A 20063-nucleotide genomic window follows, 5' to 3' on the forward strand; every position below is an offset into this window, starting at 1 on the left:
TTTTCTTTCACTTTCCTGTCAAGTTTGTCCCACAAAAGTTCAATAGGTGACAGATCAGTGATTGAGGAGTCCAGAGCATTAATTCCAATTTTCCTTCAGCTTGTTTCCTTTCCAGATACTGCTTGCACAAATGAGAGGTGTGTTTATGATCATTGTCCTGCTGTAGAACAAATCCTTCACCAATCACCTTCATTCCAGATGGCATGGCATTGCGCAAAAGGATACGATGATATTGTTTCTTTTCCAGTATTCCCTCTACTTTCACCAAATCAACATGATTATTTCCAAAACATCCCCCCACCATCACATTTCCTCCTCCATGCTTCACAGACGGAATTATGCAGGATTCCATAACTCTTTCGCCGGGGTGGCGATGATTGGAACCAAATTTTTCAAATTTAGATTCATCCGTCCAAAGCACCCTTTTCCATTGTTCAGCGGTCCATTGTAACCTTTTCTGTTTGTGTACAGTTTTCAACAATAGTTTCTGTGCTGCTACACGACCAAACAATCCCACCTCAAGCAGATGATTTTTCACTGTTGTCACAGACACAGGTTGTTCTCTTGTTTTATTTATCTCTGAGCAAATATCTACTGCTGTACGCCTTCTGTCATGCTTGCTGAGGATTAAAATACGGTTGTCTTCAATTTTAGAAGTCTTCCTTCGATGTCCACTGCGTTGTCGATCCTCACGACTACCCATTTCCTCTCTGCGTTTCACTGCTCTGCAAACGCTAAACTCTGAAATGTTCAATTTTCCCCGCAATTTTTTGGTTCGACCACCCAATTTCTTTATAAGCACTGTTTTCTTGGGTTATATTAGCCTTCTTCCCCATATTTGATTTTCTGATGTGTGTTGTTACCGTAGTTATGCCCAGATAACAACAATGTAGAAAATAAACAATCTGGTACAGAGATTAACATACAACTGCTCAGGATAACTTCTGTAGGCTGTCGACTTCCAAGACAGCGAGGAAACAAGGACAAGTAATCACATGAGAGAGACATGTTTATTACCTGGGAAAGGGCTGGAAGTTATCCAAGTAATCACGTGAGAGAGGCATGTTTATTACCTGGGAAAGGGCCTGAAGTTATCCAAGTAGAAGCAGGCAGTAAGAGCTGGGGACCATAAATCTGTCAACTTCTTTGAAAAGATAAAGTAAAATCTCGCAGTATGCACTGAAATAGCTTTATGAAAGTGCTGAAAGCATCCATACATAAGTAACAGAACTGAAGTATCACACAGAAAACAATTATTTAAGAAAATTCTTTTCTTAGGTGAGTCTAAACTTTCTAACACTAGTGTATATTTAAGAAAATGCGGTGGAAGACATTACCCCTTCTGAAGATACAGAAACCTAGGAATTAACACTCGAAGTTAGTGGAGACAGCTCCAGTTCTCTTCAATTGACTTGGCATGTCGTTTGAAAATATTCAATGGGAGCTGACTGAATTTTTAACCTAATTTATTATATGGGGTTATACTTAACACCAGGACATTTTTGAGTTTTCTGTAACGTACACCACAGCATATTGAGATGATAAGATGATCTGGACTGGATGAGTTGGCCAAGCTGTGAGCTTGCATCCGGGAGATAGTGGCTTCAAACCTCACTGTCAGCAGCCCTGAAGATGGTTTTCCTTGGTTTCCCATTTTCACACCAGGCTGTACCTTAGTGAAGGCCACGGCCACTTCCTTCCCATTCCTAGGCCTTTCCTGTCCCATCGCCACCATAAGACCTATCTGTCTCGGTGCGACGTAAAAAAAAAATAAGACGACCTGGTACCATAGGTATGTATGGTGTTCAGACATCCTGGCAAGTCATTACAGGGCTTACTCTTCATATATATCAGAAGATTATATACATATAAATTGATTACTATTATGATAGCTTGATGAATAGTGGTTTACAGTGACAGTAAGGGGGAACGTCAACAATGGTGCGAATAGCTTTCTTTTGCAACTTTAGAATATTACTTGTGTGTGCACTGTTGCCACAAAATATTAGCTTTTCCATTGTATGGGGAAGCCTATACCAGACTACATGTACATAAATTGCTGTATGATGTCACATTAGATATGACTAAGAGACAATTCCTAGTACGTTACAGATCTTGAAGACAACATTGGTGCAGCTTATTCATCTGGCCCGAGTACATCTTTTTACATTTTATATTTTTCAGACTTCAGTTCACACACTTTGCATCTTATTTCGTTTTGATCTTGAACTCCCAGTAAAAACGAAGACGCCTGTTATTCGGCTTTAACCATTGTTTTGGATGAAGTGGATATTGGCGTGATCAATCCTGTTTGGAGTGTTACTACTCCATGTCTGCTACAATATGTGATTTCTCTTGTCCGACTCACGTATCCATACAAGAGTGGGATTTAATTATTTCTTCATTCAAAAGAATATAATTATCATTTTTTGTTATGTACAAACATTCTTATTAACTGACAAGTAGCAATGAGTTTGAGTATTACACTGCCAGCTCTGTGTTGTACCTTATGTTTTTAACCTCTGGCAACATGATTACGTGTTTTTATCACTTAGCCATGATGAACACATATTTTTACTCTTGTTTTATGTTTGGACATTCTGATTGACTGACTGGTAGCAATGATATCCTAATGATTTTAATTATTTCACTACCAGCTCTGCATTGTACTTTCTGTTTTTAACCTCTGTTTCAACACGATTGTGTGTTTTTCTCTTATAGCATTGTTGTAACATTCTATGATTTTTTTTTTTTTTTCCCACACTAGTTTTAAGCCTATTTGAGTTTCTAAATGTAAATGTTGATTCTTAGGGTGCCATATATTTTAAGGATACTAGGTTCAGGGCCCTGACCTAACTTTAGGCTAAGATTTATTTTGGCTGATGATGCATATGACGGTTAAGCGAAACATGTCCCATCTTACAACTCCTGTTGTAATGTTTGTATCCTAAATATAAGGAATGATAAGTATTGGAAAGGTGGTGTTAACTATTGTTCTTATTTTAATGTTCACAATTAGGTTATGCTGGGAAAGGAAAAATGAATCAGAGAAGTATCTTACTTAGAAGGGAGGCAGTAGATTCTTATTTTATTGAGCAAGAACAAATATTTCAACATTAAATCTTGATTAATTTTGGAGGAAGAAGAATTCAGTGTGATGTGCCCGTATTTGATATGCTCCTCAACAGAATTTTAAGGAATTAAGTCAAGTTATTTGATAATGTATGTATACATATATATCCATTAAGTTCTTTCTCATTTAAATACTCCTTTCAGTTTTTTCCTTTCTCCACTTGTTATCGAGAATGAACTTCAGTTATTACACATGCTCGGAAAATAAATGCTCTTTTGCGTGTGAAAATATATGGTCTTTGTAATTTGAGAGGAAAGTTTCAAGTTCTCATTAATGCTACAGAGCCATAGAATCTTTCTGCAATTCAGTTCAAGAATAATGGGACTGGTGTTATTTATGACTAATGGAGTATCTTTCAGGCTTTGAAAAGTCTTTCATTGATGTGATAAGGTTGATTCAATGTTTAATTCATTTTTCAAAGCATTCATTCTTTGATAGTCTGCTTAGACACCTGAAACAACTCTGTTGAGTTTACTGCATGGAAATGGCACTTCACAAAACATTTTACCATTGGGGGGACAAAAGGTGAAATTAACATGTGGAAGATACAGTGTAGAGGATCACTGTATCAGTACCTCACATAATTTAATGCATTGTGTCGTACCCACGCTGATCTACAAGCCAGTGTTGAGCAGAATGTGGTCTCTTTGCTGCTATTTTCATTGGTAGCTTATAATGAATTTCATATTTGCATCCTGCTATAACTATTGGTTTTTACAAACTAATTGTTATCGGCACCAGTTTTTAAAAAAAGATTCAGTTCTTCATTTTTTATCTCAACACAATTAAATTTTTGTCTTTTTAATAATTGTTGAGTTGTATTTTCCCTTTGTGCCGCGTAGACTTCGGTTTATGGATTCTAATGATAAGAGCAGGATTTATTGGGTTTGTTAACATTGATTAGAAAGAGCTTGTACCCATTGTAGCTTGGGAATGGTCAGCGTACCAGCCTTTAGTTCAGAAGCACCCACGTGTAATTCCTGAACAGGCCAAAGAGTTTAGTTGTGTTTGTTTCATTCCTCTGATTTGGGGACTGGACGTTTGCGTGGAAGTCGTACCTGTTCACATCACACTATTAACCACTGTAAAAACATGCAATATTGAATGCATCCCTCCACAAAGATTTGGAATCAGAAAGGGCATCTGTCTGTATTACGGCTTAAATCCTCATAGTGCCGACTCCAATAATTGGAATATGGCCAGGGAAGAAGATTAATGATAATGTCTTAATTCGGTTCCTTCGAAAGCCATGTATTATAATCTTTTCTGCTGTTAAATGCTGATCTTTGCAAACATTACCTCAATAGTGTGTGCGTGTGCAACGCCTTTTACATTCCTGGACTTATACCTCTCAGACTTGGTTCTTGTAAGCTTACCTATATCGTTTCTGGGGTAACAATTGATAGTCTGTTTTAAATAATACAAACTAGTGTTAAAAGTAATACATTTTCTCGGGAATGAGATCTGTGTCTGTGTATAACAATCTGTGAAGTTCTAAAACGATCCTTTTAGCCCTGCATCTGTTTTTTCCTTTAAGGCTCTAGATTTACCTCACATTATGTCTTGATTCTTCATGTTAGCTTGTGTTAAGAAAAAAATTATTGTCAACAGCCTTCTTTTCTTTGGGAAATTCCTGCACCCTTAGGGGATATGCCGTATATACTTTCGTTAGAAGAGGACTCCTACTAAGAACAAATCTAGTTTAGTGAAGGATGTAATCCGTTCATCAAGTGGCTTGAGAACAGACACAGACTGTGGTTTCACTAGTATTCTTCGTGCTTCTCTGTTTTGTTAAACGAACACTGCAAGTGCATGCAGTTAAGGGGAAGTTAGTGAAATATATGTTGCAAGGATATAGCAGTAATGTGAAATAAAATAACATCTAACAGTGACTTGTCTTCCTAGCCTTTTTCCAATTTATTGGAGTTGGTACTTCATGTGGATTTGGCTCAGTTTTGTTTCCTTCCTTATGCCAGTCCTATGTGGATGATTGTACTCTCCATTACATGTCTCTTTGGTAGCTGGTAGTGTGGTTGTATTGCGTGTAGTGTAGTAAGGTGAACGCAAACACCCGTTTGCCGAGCCAGAGGAATAAACTATGTGTGCAGTTAAAACCCCTGGCCCAGCCAGGAATTGAACTCGGGGCCCTTTGAACAAAGGTCAGTGTGCTTAACCATTCAGCCAACGAACCAGAAAATTAACAGCATCTTAAATCCTTCAGCAGGTGCGCTTTTCTTTGTTTTGTGAGTGGGCACATGCTGCAATTTGTGCCAGTCTTATTTTCTGGGTTTCTGAAATGAGAAATGCAAAGTCATTGTTTTCTCTTATTCAAGATACATTTAATCATTCACCAAGATTATTGCAGTATTTACCAACATTTCTTTTCACTCACACACTATAGTATTAGAAACGGTTAATTCAACATTCTTTCTTTTCACTTGCTCATCATAACTCGTATGTTGTGTCGTGTAAGTATCATAAACTTCACACAATATGGCAGTTGCATATTTCTCCCAGGCAGTTGTTATTAAAACATTGTGTGTGTTGCACTTTATTATAATGCGCACCTGCTGGAGGGTTAATATCTTAAAATAGTTTTAGGAGTACTTACCTGTACTTCAAGTAGATACTTGAAATTTCAGTGTATTGTTCATCAAATTAAAAGAAAATATTACCTTTTTATTGGTATTTTGTGTCGTGAATATAAATTTGACAATGACTTTCTTTGTAGCTTCTATTTGATCTTGAGCCACTAATAATAGAACAGAAAGTTGATATCTAGGTCCTGTTCAAAAGTTGTCAGTCCAGCTCAGATCTCCTCATGATTACTGTATCCCTAGACGTAAGCACTTCGTGCCTTACATGGTGGCACCCATGTAATGCCAGACCATTTCTTTGTTATTGTTTGAGTGTTTATATAACATGTAAGAATATAGACAGATCGCGTTGTTATTTTGTTTTGGAAATTTGTATACATTGACAGATGGATAGTTTAAATAAAGTGTTGAATTTGAAATTTTGTGCCATTATATATTCCCATCAGTTCCATTTCCCTTTCCAGTTAGCCATGTACTGTATGTCCATTCACTTGAAATGGTATCAAATATGTGACTTACAAAAGAAATTTGTGAAACCAGAAATTAGCATGTGCTTGAATACAGTCAGATGTGGGTCAAGTTAAAGGAACATTTGTTTCTTTCTTTGTTCTTGCACTGGAGCTATTATTTTTGACATGAATTGCTTTACAGACAAAACAATTCCTCATGGAGAAAAGTGTAATGATCTTCATATTTCCCATTTGCAATGTATTTGATGATAGTAATAACTAGGTTTGTGGAGAGGTGGGTTTTTTTTTCCCTGAAACCTAGTAGTTATTTCTTATGATAAAGTGCCTTTCATTGCCTCCTACCAGTTTTACTAATAAAAAGCTTAGACAGCAGGCTACATCTCATTTAAAATTTACACTTATTGAGGAAATTATTATGTTTTTTTTTTGTTTTTTTTTTTTTACTGACTCATTTATCTCAAATATACAGAATGAAGGAAGTCTTTGGCATTGTCAGCTGAACATATCAGGATAAGCTATGAGAGGTCATCACTGCTGGAAAATTTGTTTGTAGCATCAACTCCCTTTGTTTCATTGTAAGTTTTGTTTTTCTAGTGGTATTGTCCAACATGAGGCTCTTGAATGCACAAAAGCTTGGCGAGCTTCAAAGAAATCCCAATTATATTCGTAACATTTGCATTCTTGCTCATGTGGACCATGGAAAGACAACTCTTGCAGACTCGTTGGTGGCAAGTAATGGAATCATCTCTCCAAAGATGGCTGGCAAACTCAGGTATGTTATAAATTTAAACTATGTTTAATGTTTTTATACTACTACCTCAAAGAGCAAAGCTTGTAAGAGGGGTGACATACAGCAATGGAATATTTAAACAACATGGAAGCATCTTTTTACATTAATACATAAACAACTTTAAAATATATATCTTATTTCCTAGTCTTACATACTGCTTATACATATCATAAAACAAATCCATATACATGATAGTTATAACAAATAAATATTTATGGAAAACCAGCAAATAATTCTCTAATCTGCGAGATAATTAGACAAATATTCCAGTGCCATTCCTTTGAACTGTCATGAAGATGCTGTTACAACCGTGTGGGATAACTGTTACATAACTTGATGGCATAGGATAGTATTCCCTGCAAACCACATTTTGATGACGGCATGTTAAAAAGAATATATATATATATTGGCTTGCCTTATATGATAAGTGTGTACCGGTACATCGTGAGGGGCAATTAATATTGTATTAGGTTTTATAAGACCGTTTATAACAGAGTGCAAGTGATGACCATAGCTGTGTCAATACATGTAGAAATTGGCTTAATTCATGAAATGCTGTACATATCCTCAGTATGGGTCCTATAAGGAAGAATACAAATGATTCTAACAGCTTTGTTTTGAATTACTTTAAGTTCATATAGTAAATCTTTCCTTCAGTTTCTCCACAAGGTATTCAAATAAAGAGATAATAGTATACAGACTTAAGTACATGACTCTTCATACTAATATACCTTGATCTGTGGATTATTTTACCGAGCTCGATAGCTGCAGTCGCTTAATTGCGGCCAGTATTCGGGAGATAGTAGGTTCGAACCCCACTGTTGGCAGCCCTGAAGATGGTTTTCCATGGTTTCCCATTTTCACACCAGGCAAATGCTGGGGCTGTACCTTAATTAGGGCCACGGCCGCTTCCTTCCCACTCCTAGCTCTTCCCTGCCCCATTGTCGCCATAAGACCTATCTGTGTCGGTGCGACGTAAAGCAAGTAGTAGTGGATTGTTTGGACTACAGGATTAATTTTCTTTTTAATGAAATCAATATGAGAGTCCTATGTAAAAGTTATATCAGTTGTTAGACCCAAGAATGAAACCAAACCATCTTTCCACGGTTTTGTTTCTAATTTTTAGCGATTCATTGAATTCTAGAACACGTGACTCTTTATGAAAAATCTATACTTAATTTTAGTTTCATTTTAGTTAATTTGTTATGGTTAAACCACATACCGTAATCAGTTTAGAGGAATTATTCAGCATTTGGTCTATTCATTCTGTTTTGTTTCCTCCTTCATATATTGTTGTCGTTAGCAAACAATACAATTATACCTTTAAGATCAAGATCCAGTAGATCATTCATATAGTTCAAAAATTCAACAACAATGGCGCAACAGCCCTATAGGGCCATGGCTTTTCAAGCAACCACTGCACAGCCCGAGGCCCTGCAGATTATGAAGTGTCGTGTGGTTTGCACAAGTCCTCTTGGCCATTAGTCTTGGCTTTCTAGACCAGGGCTCCTATCTTGCCGTAAGATAGCTTTCCCTTGTAATCATGTAGGCCGAGTGGACCTCAAACCAGCTCTCAGATCCAAGTAAAAATCCCTGACCTGGCCGAGAATTGAACTCAGAGCCTCTGAGTAAGAGGCAGGCACTCTATCCCTGCACTGTTGTACTGGTAGATCATTTATGTGTATATATGAGGGTTGATTCTGAAGTCATGACAACTATTTTTTTCTAAAAAAACAAACCAAAAAAATCTTCTAAACACAGGAAATGTACCAAGTAACAGTATATTTGAAAGTGTATGGCAAGGACTTGACACAACATAGGGTAGGGTTGCAGGAATCTCTGGTAAGGTAAGAGGACAAACATGGCATTTTTAAATCATTGTTATATTCTTATACAACCTGTACCTAGCGAGTTGGTCGTGCAGTTAGGGGCGCACAGTTGTGAACTTTCATTCAGGAGATAATGGGTTTGAACCTTATAAATAACTCATCTCTCTCAGTTCAATACGGAAACAACAATGAAGCTTATAACTTTTAATCCCCCTTCCTTCCCATTCCTAGCCCTTTCCTATCCCATCCTTGCCATAAGACCTATCTGTGTCCATGCAACATAAAGCAAATTGTAAACAAATGTACAACCTGTTAACAATCATTTGTACATATCATACAAGCTGTTTAACATCCTTCAAAGTAGTATCGTAGGTTGTTTGTGATTCATTGCCACGATGAGGAAGAGATACAAGATATGTCAATGTGCACTACTTCACATCAAAATGCTGTTACAGTGTCTTGTTTGGTGGCAAAGCATTTCCACGCAATGGCTTCTTCACTTTGAGAATAAGGTCGAAGTCATAGACTAAGATCGGGAGAATAGCAAGGGCGAGGCGAGACCTCCCATCCCCAAAGCTGTGAACAACGTGTAACTGTACCTGCTGAATGAGGCGTAGCGTTGTCATGTAAGACTGTAGCATTGCCGAATAGTTCAGGACATTTCTCTTGTACTGCATGATGAAGAGATTACTGCAGAATGGACAGGAAGTACTGTGCGTTTACAATGCTTCCCTCATGAACTGGATGATGCTCTGAGACACCTTGACTGTCATACCAAAATGAGCATCAGCTTTGTGGGTGATGGATTTTGTCATACCTTATGTCTGTGGTGATCGAGGAGGGCGCCATTCCTCGGACTGTAGCTTCGCTTTGGATTTGTACGATTGTGCCCTCAATTACAGTGGTACGGTTCAGCATCAGCCATTTCCTTCACAGTGAAATCGTTCCAGATTGATACAACATATATCATGCATCACAACTGATCCACTTAACTACCTTGGTTAAGTGATGGTGCACCTACTTAGCAGCTATCTTCCATAACTTGAAGTCCTGTTGTAGAATTTGGCATACCTGCTGGACTAATTCCACCCCAGTCCAGCACTTGTCGTCCATTAGGCACTGCTTGACCACAGCCACTCATATGTCTTCGACAGGTGATACAGAATGTCCACTCTGAGGCATGTCGGCAGTTGATTCTCTTCCCTATTTGAAGGCCTCTACCCACCGTGCCACTGTACGACATGGTACAGCATGATTGTCCAATGCGTCGTTAACTCTGCATGACATACTGATGCATTGTTTTTTCAAGTCAACTGTTTTCCAAGAACTTAGCAGGAGTACAAGTACTCACTCAATTATTCTGATTTGCATCGTATATTTTTATATACGTACTTAACTTCCCGCAACCGTGACAATTTCTAGACCTTCTAAACATTATATACGTACTTAACTTCCCGCAACCGTGACAAATTCTAGACCTTCAAAACATTCTCCACTCTACTTTGGCGTTCGACCGCAGCGCATGACCTTGAATGTGCTGCGCTGATCACCAGGAGCTGGCGGCTTTCTACTACAAATCTATTCGTCTACGACTTCTAGTTATTTTTGATCTTCGTATATCAGTTGATAGTGTTGTGACTTTGTGCATACAGAATGTGGTGTCGTGTCTTTGTGCCTATCAAAGTGTGAAACTGACATTTATAAACATTGTACATTTTTTTATGGCTGATGATGACCTGGACTAAGGTCGAAACCGGTCCCATTTAAATAGGAATGTGATTACTGCATTTCCTTCTTTTAGTATTGAATAGGTTGAACCTCCTTTTCAATTATTTAATTTTTAACATACTGATGCATTGCGCTACCTTGATGTACAACAGCTGTTCAACTTTGGTTACGTCTATTATGCACTGCTGTCATCAGACAACTGACATAGGGAGTGTGATCATGGCCAGAATGATGCACTACAGCGTGCTGTATTCAGGCAGGAATGCAGGTGGAAGGGAGCATGACATGACGGAGCTATGCATTTTGATCTTGCACACATCTCGCAGTATACTGAGAACTGAGGCTAATTCTGAAGTCATTTTATATTTGCGTTTATGGAAATGTGCACAGGGTTGCAAGTCCAGTTATACCTTAAAATGTGTTAAAAGTTAATACATACAGTGTTATCCATAAGAACAAATGTTACATTATCTGTGGGTGAAAAATATTGCGAGAAAAGACTGTACTCTATTGACTGTCATATGCATCAAACATTTTGAGCTAGACTGCTTGCAGCATGAACTTTGATATAGAACTTCCACAGGCGAGGAAAAGGTTTTTGTCTATGACAGACTGAAACTGGAAGCTGGTTCTGTTCCAACAATTTTTGATGGATTACGTTTCTATCTTTTGAAGAAATTTCCAGTAAACATCCAGATGATATTGGAAATTGAAGAAAGGTTAAAAACTGCTGAGACAGAGACTTTGAGAAAGGCTGATTAAGTGTTGGACTTTTTGAACAATGTGTATGGGAAATTCCTGGTAAGTTGACGGATATTCTAATTGAAAATAGGGCGCTTAATTTTAAATTGTTTAATAACAAAATAGTATTATAGACACATGTAACTGTAACTTGACCTGCTGAATGAGGTGTAGTGTTGTCATGTAAGACTATAGATTGCCCAACAGTTCAGGACATTTCTCTTGTACTGCATGTTTAATTTTGTTTGAATATAGATAGTAATATGAAACTTCCTGTACATTTAAATGAAAATGAGGTTAGTTATCAAAAGTTAAGTGAAATTCTAGGACCACAGCTATTTTTACACACGTGGAGCTGTCTGTGGAAATAATTCAATTAAGTGATGGAAACCACATTCCTTCACCTGTAAATACATTAATGAAAACTGTGGAAGCTAACCTTCACAATCTAAAAGATGCTCTTAAAAACAGTGAAATGCTAGCTGACAAAGTTGATGTATCAGAACAATTTTTCTTAATTTTCACTTCTAAAAAAAAAAAGTTATACCCCAAGGATGGTTTTGACAGCATTTCATATTTATCTACAGTCTAAAAGGTGTTATGAGGCAATTGGGCCCAACAAAATTCTCATGGTACTACATTCCAAATTTATTGAAAAATTCACTAGTTCTTTACGTATTTCACCAAGCTAGGAGATCCATTTTTTAAAGTTGTTAGGGAAATCTTCAGTGGCATAGAAAGGTGGGTTATTTTGCAGTTGGATGAAATATATGTGAGCAAAATAGTAGATTACAAATGTGCAAAAATTACAGGTTTCACAGAAAATTATGTGATCAACTTGTAGAGCCTAAAACTGTTCTTGTTTATCTAATATCCGCAGTATTGTCTTTATTTGAACATGCAGGTGCATTACATCCTGTAAAAATCAGAAATTTCACAAATACTTCTACTGTAATTTAAGTATTTGAGTGTCATCCAAGACAATGGTACTGTTCACAACCTTATTTAAAAAATGTAAGAAGCAATTGGATGAACCAAAAGGATCCATCTAAAACTTGTATGTTTATCGACTTTGAATATGAAACTGCAGTCGATTGTGAGGAATCTTTAATGAAAGCTAAGTTCAACCACCTAAGAGAATATAATTTTATTGGTTTTACATCCCACTAACTACTTCTATGGTTTTCGGAGGTGCTGAGAGACTGGAAGTTTGTCCTGCAGGAGTACTTTTATTTCCTGGCATATTTGAGCACCTTCAAATACCACCTTAAATCTATGTGAAGTGTGCAATGATGTTTTGAAGAAAGAGAACAAATTATAAAACTCCATATCCTAACAGCATAGAGATGCAACAAGTTCATTGGCCTTAAGTGTAAATGGATATGAGGCCACTGCATGATTCATTGACATCATATGGAAAAGGTGGTCTGTTGTCAATACAAAAAGTAGAAAAAATGGAATTCGGAGAATAAACAAATTTGTTCCATTTCTGACTTTAGGTTCCAGTTCCTTAAATATTTTGTCATCTGGGTACAAAATTGTATGGAGCTAGGCAAAACTTTGAAATCTGTCTCTTTAACAACTAACACAGGAAGAGCCTTAATCAAGAATACAAAAATACTAACATCGGCAATCAAGTTTTTTCTAGAAATTGAAAGTGTAAATTATGTACTGCCTGGAAAATTTCATACTGACAAATTAGAAAAATAATTTAGCATGTACGGACAATTTAGTGGTGAAAATTCTGACGCTAGTGTCTCCCAGATAATTGACGAAGAAAAGGAAATTAGGACAAAAAATATTCATGGAATAACATCCGCAAGTTATGGAATGAAAACCTTAACGTTTTGAATCTCAGTATTTCAATTCTGAGAATTCTAGTAAAGAAAGTTTAGACATGATAATTAGCTTTTGGGCTTTTGCCATGTCAAGGAAATACGCTTCACAGAGACCTTTGCTCTGCATCTTCAGAAAAAAATCTTGTTTCTTCATTAGGAAAACTTCTCTAATTATGACTGTTTGAATTTAAGAACGCTTTACCCTTGGTCTATTGTAAGTGGTACTCTCGTTCATCACCAGATGGCTCACTGTGCACTGCCTTCCAAGTAGGAAGTGATCTTACCATCTTAGCTCCAATTAAGGTGTTTCTGTTCAGTGGTAGACATGTGCGTTGTGGAATAAACAGCAGGGTTATCAGACAAATCAAAGATGAATGTGGAGAATAAAATAAAATAAATTGGAATGAAAGACCGACGGGGATAGAGATTAGAATAGAGCTGAAGATGGAAAGAAAAGTGTGTAGGAGAAAAAATGGGCGTGAGTCAGGAGAATAACGGCGTACTACAACGAGGCTGAAGACGCGGGAGCGAAAAGAAGTAAGAATAATAGTATCAGGTGTATCATCATCATCATCATCATCATCATCATCATCATCATCAGTGTACAGTTCCAGTTTCCCGGGTACTGTTTATGAGACTCTTCCACTTCTTCCTGTCCATATACAACTTGTCATGGAGAACATCATCCACTGTCCATATACAACCTGTCATGGAGAACATCATCCACTGTCCATCCCCTGGTAACTAGATCAACCTTGATCATGTCCATCCATCGGGTTTTAGGTCTTCCTCCAGGTCTTTCCCCTCCACCTGTCTTTCCTAACTTATTCTGGCTGTTCTTGTAGGCTCCATCCTCATCACACGCCCGTACTACCATAGTCTGGATGTGCTGATTCGGTCTAATAGGGATGTCTTTATTCCGGCTTCTTTCCTCACCTCCTCATTTCTTAACTTGTCCATCTTGGTCTTCTGGATGGTGGATCTAAGAAATTTCATCTCTGATGCATGCAGCCTTGATGAATCTCTTTTTATGAGGGTGCATGCTTCAATACCATAGGTCAATGTTGGTATGAAATAGCTGTTAAACATAATCAGTTTGGCCGGTTTTGAAATCATGTCATCCCATAAAAGTGTACTTACTTGTTGGTAGAATTCTGATCCCTTTTGCACTCTGTAATTTCCTTTCTGACCAAATTATCACTGGAGATTACACTTCCAAGATAAGGAAAACTATCCACACACTCTAGCTTGTGGTCTCCTGGTTTTACACTTGCTGGACGCCCTTCTCTGTTGACTGCCATCACCACTGTCTTGGTCTTGCTGATGTTGAGGTAATAATAATTATTTCGTATGGCTATTTCTAGCCGAGTGCAGCCCTTGTAAGGCAGACCCTCCGATGAGGGTGGGCGGCATCTGCCATGCGTAGGTAACTGCTTGTTATTGTGGTGGAGGATAGTGTTATGTGTGGTGTGTGAGTTGCAGGGATGTTGGGGACAGCACAAACATCCAGCCCCTGGGCCATTGGAATTAACCAATGAAAGTTAAAATCCCCGACCGACCGGGAATCAAACCCGGGACCCTCTGAACCGAAGGCCAGGACGCTGACCATTCAGCCAGTGAGTCGGACTGATGTTGAGGTTATATTCCTGGAACTGAGATTTCCATACATTGAGTCTGGTCTGTACTTCCTCTTCTGTTTCACCCCAAATCATGATATCATCAGCAAAGGCCACTGCATTCAGTTCACCAAACTTTTCCTTGACGTACTTCAATATATTGTTCATATCAGTGAAGAACAGTAGTGGGGACAGTGCACTTCCTTATTGAACTTCACTCTTGGTCTCAAACCATGATGATCGACCTTCCCCAATTTGTACACAGCTAGTACAGTCTTTGTACAACATCTGAATTTTTCTTACCAGTCCTTCAAGCACATTTCTTTTCCTCACGCACTCCCAGATCTTATCTCTTATAACACTATCATAAGTCTTTTCTATGTCCAGGAATACAATGACCAGGTTCTTGCCTTTCTCCCAATACTTTTCCATCAGCATGCGGGTGCTAAAAATTAGATCTATTGTTGATCTGTTACTTCTGAATCCATATTGCTCCTCCTCTAACTGTGGTTCAATGATGGTTGTCAATCTCCTTTCTATGATCTCTAGAATTTTTAGCCCATGAGATAGCAGTGTTATTCCTCTATAGTTGGTGGGTTTCCGTCTGCTCCCTTTCTTCCTCGGGGGAATTATAACGCCCTTGCTCTAATCTGCAGGTATTTTGTTATCTGTCCATATGGCATTTAGTACTCTCTGCAGCCATTGTATACCCCGGATGCCTGCTGCCTTTATCATGTCAGCATTCACTTCATCTGCACCTGAAGATTTTCCTTTAGGCACAGATTTTAAGGGTGTCTCATTTTCTGTCCAGGTGATGGGAGGTTACTCATTGTAGGCTTGGATTCTTGGTTATGTATTTTGTTCTTGAACTGGTCTATTCAGTAGGTGGTCGAAATGGTTCTTCAGGACTTCTCTCATGTCACTTTCTGTCTTAACCAGATTTCCATTTTTATCTTCTAGTGCCTTTATGGTATTCATTGGTTTCCTTTTACTTCTGATAACACTATACGAGTACAATAGTTTCTTATTGCCTCTGCTGTCTTCCTCCATTTTCTGAGTGAATATATTCCATGCCTTGGTCTTTTCTTCTTTAACTGTTCTTTTAACATCCAGTTCTTTGTTTTGGTGTAATTGTTGGAGGTTTCTGATCTTTGCCTCGTCTCTAGTATGATCCAGTTTATTTTTCTCCTGATCCCTTTCTTTCCGCAAGAGATTTCTTTCCCTGGTTGCTGCTCTCACTCTTTCATTCCACCCCGGTGTTTTCTTCTCCCTTGTTTTCATACTTGTCTTTCCACATACTTCAGTTGCTTCCTTTAGTCTGGTCCATTCTGCCTCTCCATTTTTCCTTTCATCTCTTGGTAGAGTTTTTATCCGGTTCTGATACTCAGTTTTCTTATCTGTTTTCTGGAGTTTCCATACTTTGATTTTTGGCATTTTCCTGTTCTGTACTTTGGCACATAGAAGTTTCTCCGCTACTAATAGATGGTGGTCACTGTCAAGGCTCTTGCTGGGTATTACTGTGACATCTGTTACCATTCTGCTTCTTTCTTTATCTGAGATGACATAATCAATTACAGTCTTTTGTAGTCCATCCCAATTGTATCATGTTATCTTATGGCTCTGTCTCTTCTTGAACCAAATATTTTTCACCACTAACCCAGTCCTCATACAGAAGTCAAGGAGATGTTCACCTTCTATATTTCTTCCACAACACAAAAGAAAACAATTTATAACAGGCTTGACATTTATTTTAAGATATGCACAACACAAAAACCATGATTTAATGAAAACCGTCTCTTGCTAGACTTCGCCTGAATGACTCACGAATTTACAAGTTCAAAAAAAAAAAAATGTTTTTACAAAATCAAATTGCTAGATTTTTGATGACGATTATGTATCAGGAATATTCTGCAAAAAAAAAAAAAAAAAAAAAAGTAAATAATAACTCTCTTGGTGCCAGGTGATAGTGAGAGCACCTGCCCTTTAAATTGCCAAAGCCAATCTGGTCAGCCTTTAAAAATCTACTTGGAAGTTGCCAGAGCCGATTACATTGGCCGGCTTAAAATTCTGTGATGTACATAATTTTGAGCCAACCTATAGTGACATGCATACTTTTGTTACAACCTGTAGTAAAGGGGCTGCACGTTATTGTGTGCCTGACCTTGCTTTGGCAGTTCTAAGAGGGTGTTATAGCTTTCACAAGAGTTGTTTCCTGTGTTTACAAATACGGCTAACCGATCGGTAAGAGATTGCTCCTTGCAGTGAGTGGATTAGTGACAGCAAAATGGAAAGTTGTTCACGTGATAATTTTTCAGCCGGTATTGATGACGATAAATTAATGTAGTATTTGGAACAATGTGAAGTTAACGCTGATGATTTATTGGATAGCGATAGTGAATTTAGTTCAGAGAGTAGCGACGAAATTATACCGGACACGCCCGCGGAATCACCGCTGCTAAAGAAGAGACGTTTAATTGTTTCTAACAGCACTAAAACTACTCTTAATATGGTGGTAGATGAAACTAGTGATAACGAAGATGATGATGATGTCTCTAGAGAACATTTTAAGGAAATTTGTCCCAATGAACCTGACAACATTCCTCAACCTCCTGTCTCCTTCAAGGAACTTCTCGGACTTTAACATGCCCCTCCGACTGATTCTCTGCCAATATCATACTCCAATTTACTTTTCACTTTCTCTCTGCTGAACCTTATAGTCACATACAGTCCTCTATCATTATGTAAATGCCGGTCTCCGCGGGCCAAGTGTAGCGTGCCTGCCTCTCACCCGGAGGTCATGGGTTCAATTCCCGCCTGGTCAAGAATATTTGCCTGGTCCTGAGGGTTGATTCGAGGTTCACTCAAGCTAAGTGACCCTAAGTGATTGCAATTGATGTGATATCTGAGGGTGAGAGGGGGGGGCCCGTCTAGAAAACCAAGAATAATGACCGAGAGGATTTGTCTCATCGACCACGCGTCACCTTGTAAACTGCAGGTCTCCAAACTGAGCAATGGTCGCTTGGTAGGCCAAAGCAAATCAGAGCTTTAGCGCATTATAGAATTCTTAATTATGCATATTCTGTTGTATTGTAAAGTTCTTTTTCAAATAGATACTAGAACCGAAAACGAGAAAATGATTTTGCTGAAAACAAAAGCTATAATATCAACTATTATTTTTTTAAATTCAGAATTATTTTTATACTATGTTGTCCGCACGTAGAAAATTTCTTGTCAGTATTTGCCATACATCGATACTTTACAAGTGAATTTTATCAGTGAGTAATATTGTCATGTTTTTACTAGTGACATATGATTGAATTTTTACTTTTTATGTTTTTATTTTTCTCGTTGAAATTAGTTATTCTATAGAATTGTATTTAGAAATAAATTATACATAATTACGTACATTCTTTTGTATCGTAAATGACTTTTTCAAAGTAGATATTGAGAGAGAAAGTGTGAGAATGTTTTTCTCTTCCTAAAAATAAATGTTATCAACAACTATAAATCAACAATAAAACGTTTTCGACTCTTTATATCACTCTAAACCAGTTGCTTATCCTATGTAGTCGATATGTAGAAAATTTCATGCCGGTATTTGCTATACACCGGTAGATATACGCGAATGTTAAAATGCATGTATTTCCACTGAAAACAGCCTGGCACTTTACAGTAGTAGAGTGGAGGCGGAGCTCTGGCCTCTTCCAGCTGATGGTGAGCGGCCGACCAGATCGGCTCCTGGCTCCAAGAGGGTTAAATAAATGGAAGAACCTCCTTCCTATCCGTGTATAATTCATCTACCTTAATAAATTAACCCATAAATAGTCATTTCAACGTCTTTAAACATAATACCAGCTGCATTACTTCGCATAAGTATTACATGTCCAACTTTGTACACGTGGTCGATGACCATGCCATCCATAAACCTAATTTGTACACTATATAATAGAGAAACACGTCTATATTTGTCGACAATTTTCTAGGCATATTTGACATCATCTAATCACAATGAATGTTCTTTAAATTAATATAGGCTCTCAACTGACTCAAGTTTTTAATTAACAAACTCAAATTAATATTTGAGTCATAAACATCCTTAAAAATTTCATATTTGAGTTGATTATGACTTTAAATAAGCCTTACAAGATTATAATTAAATTTTACAGAATTATAATTTCCTTTGCCAGCACTTGCTCATTTTTAGAAAATTGATCGATCTTATTCAATTCAAACTAATTCACTTAATAAATGGATAATCCTGTTACTAATCCTTGCCTTAAGAAATAAACAAACAATCCTCAGTAAAAAAACAAATGCACTGACAATGCTGGCATGCCATGATGAACACGAGGTCAGATTAGGAACCACATTTCCAAGAAGTGACACTGAAAAATATTTCTAACTACAATTACATTCATTCCATGCACTCAGGATCTTGAAATTTATTTACAGGGTTATATTCGAATCCTAGGCTTTATTTTTAGTCCTGAATTTTATGGGGAAAAGAAGGTTGGATTGCATCGACTGATAACCTATTACATTCTATGCTTCCAACAACTGACGTCTGACTTGTGATTGAGCATGAATTATCACTTAATTGAATCTTCCTCTGACATTACGAGACGATATATTTAAAATCATTTTGTCATTCAGAAGACTGGGTAGGAACAGTAAATATGCACAATACTTGGGTAAAATTGACTCTACCAAGTGGTCATCGAGTGTCTAGAAAATGTTATTATTATTATTCAAATACTGTAAAACTCTTCAACGCACTCCACTTTAATCGGAACGCATTGTATCACATTACTGATGCTTCCGAAAATTATACATTTACCTGCAGGCATACCATTTTCCAGGTAAATATTTCTACAGCTGAGCACAACTTCATTTTATTCCACATGAGCAAATCTACTTTCATTTATCACTCATGATCTTTATGTCTCCATTTAACCCGATCTCCAATTATTTATTATTATTGTTCTTTTAATCTACCATAGACGTCTGAAATACACATTACTGGAAGATGATACAATTTGCAATATCACGTGACAATGCAATGAATGAAGCACAACCTACACTTATCCACAATGTTTCATGAAATTTATAAATGGTCCTTTAAATTCTCATTTATCCGGGAGGGCAATATATTATTAAATTCTTATTTCTATAGATTACACTGGGGTGGTAACATTTCAGAAGACAAACTACCGTACTTCTGGTCCAATAGAACCGAATACACACACATTCACATTCAAATCTACCTGTACATGGGTAAGAATGAAGTAAGAAAGTATTTCAAAACTACTATAACTAATAGA

At 37.4% G+C, this 20063-nt stretch overlaps 1 protein-coding gene across 1 annotated transcript in view; it reads left to right on the top strand.

The window, feature by feature from the left end:
* LOC136861636 (elongation factor-like GTPase 1) overlaps positions 1-20063 on the top strand; it is a 279187-nt gene that overhangs the window by 10814 nt on the left and 248310 nt on the right. The window contains exon 2 of the mRNA XM_067138835.2: positions 6795-6972. Coding sequence (XP_066994936.2) covers positions 6809-6972 — 164 coding nt within the window. The 5' untranslated portion in view covers positions 6795-6808. The remainder of the gene's footprint in view (positions 1-6794; positions 6973-20063) is intronic.

This window comes from Anabrus simplex, chromosome 1 (assembly GCF_040414725.1).
Source record: "Anabrus simplex isolate iqAnaSimp1 chromosome 1, ASM4041472v1, whole genome shotgun sequence".
NCBI lineage: Eukaryota > Metazoa > Arthropoda > Insecta > Orthoptera > Tettigoniidae > Anabrus > Anabrus simplex.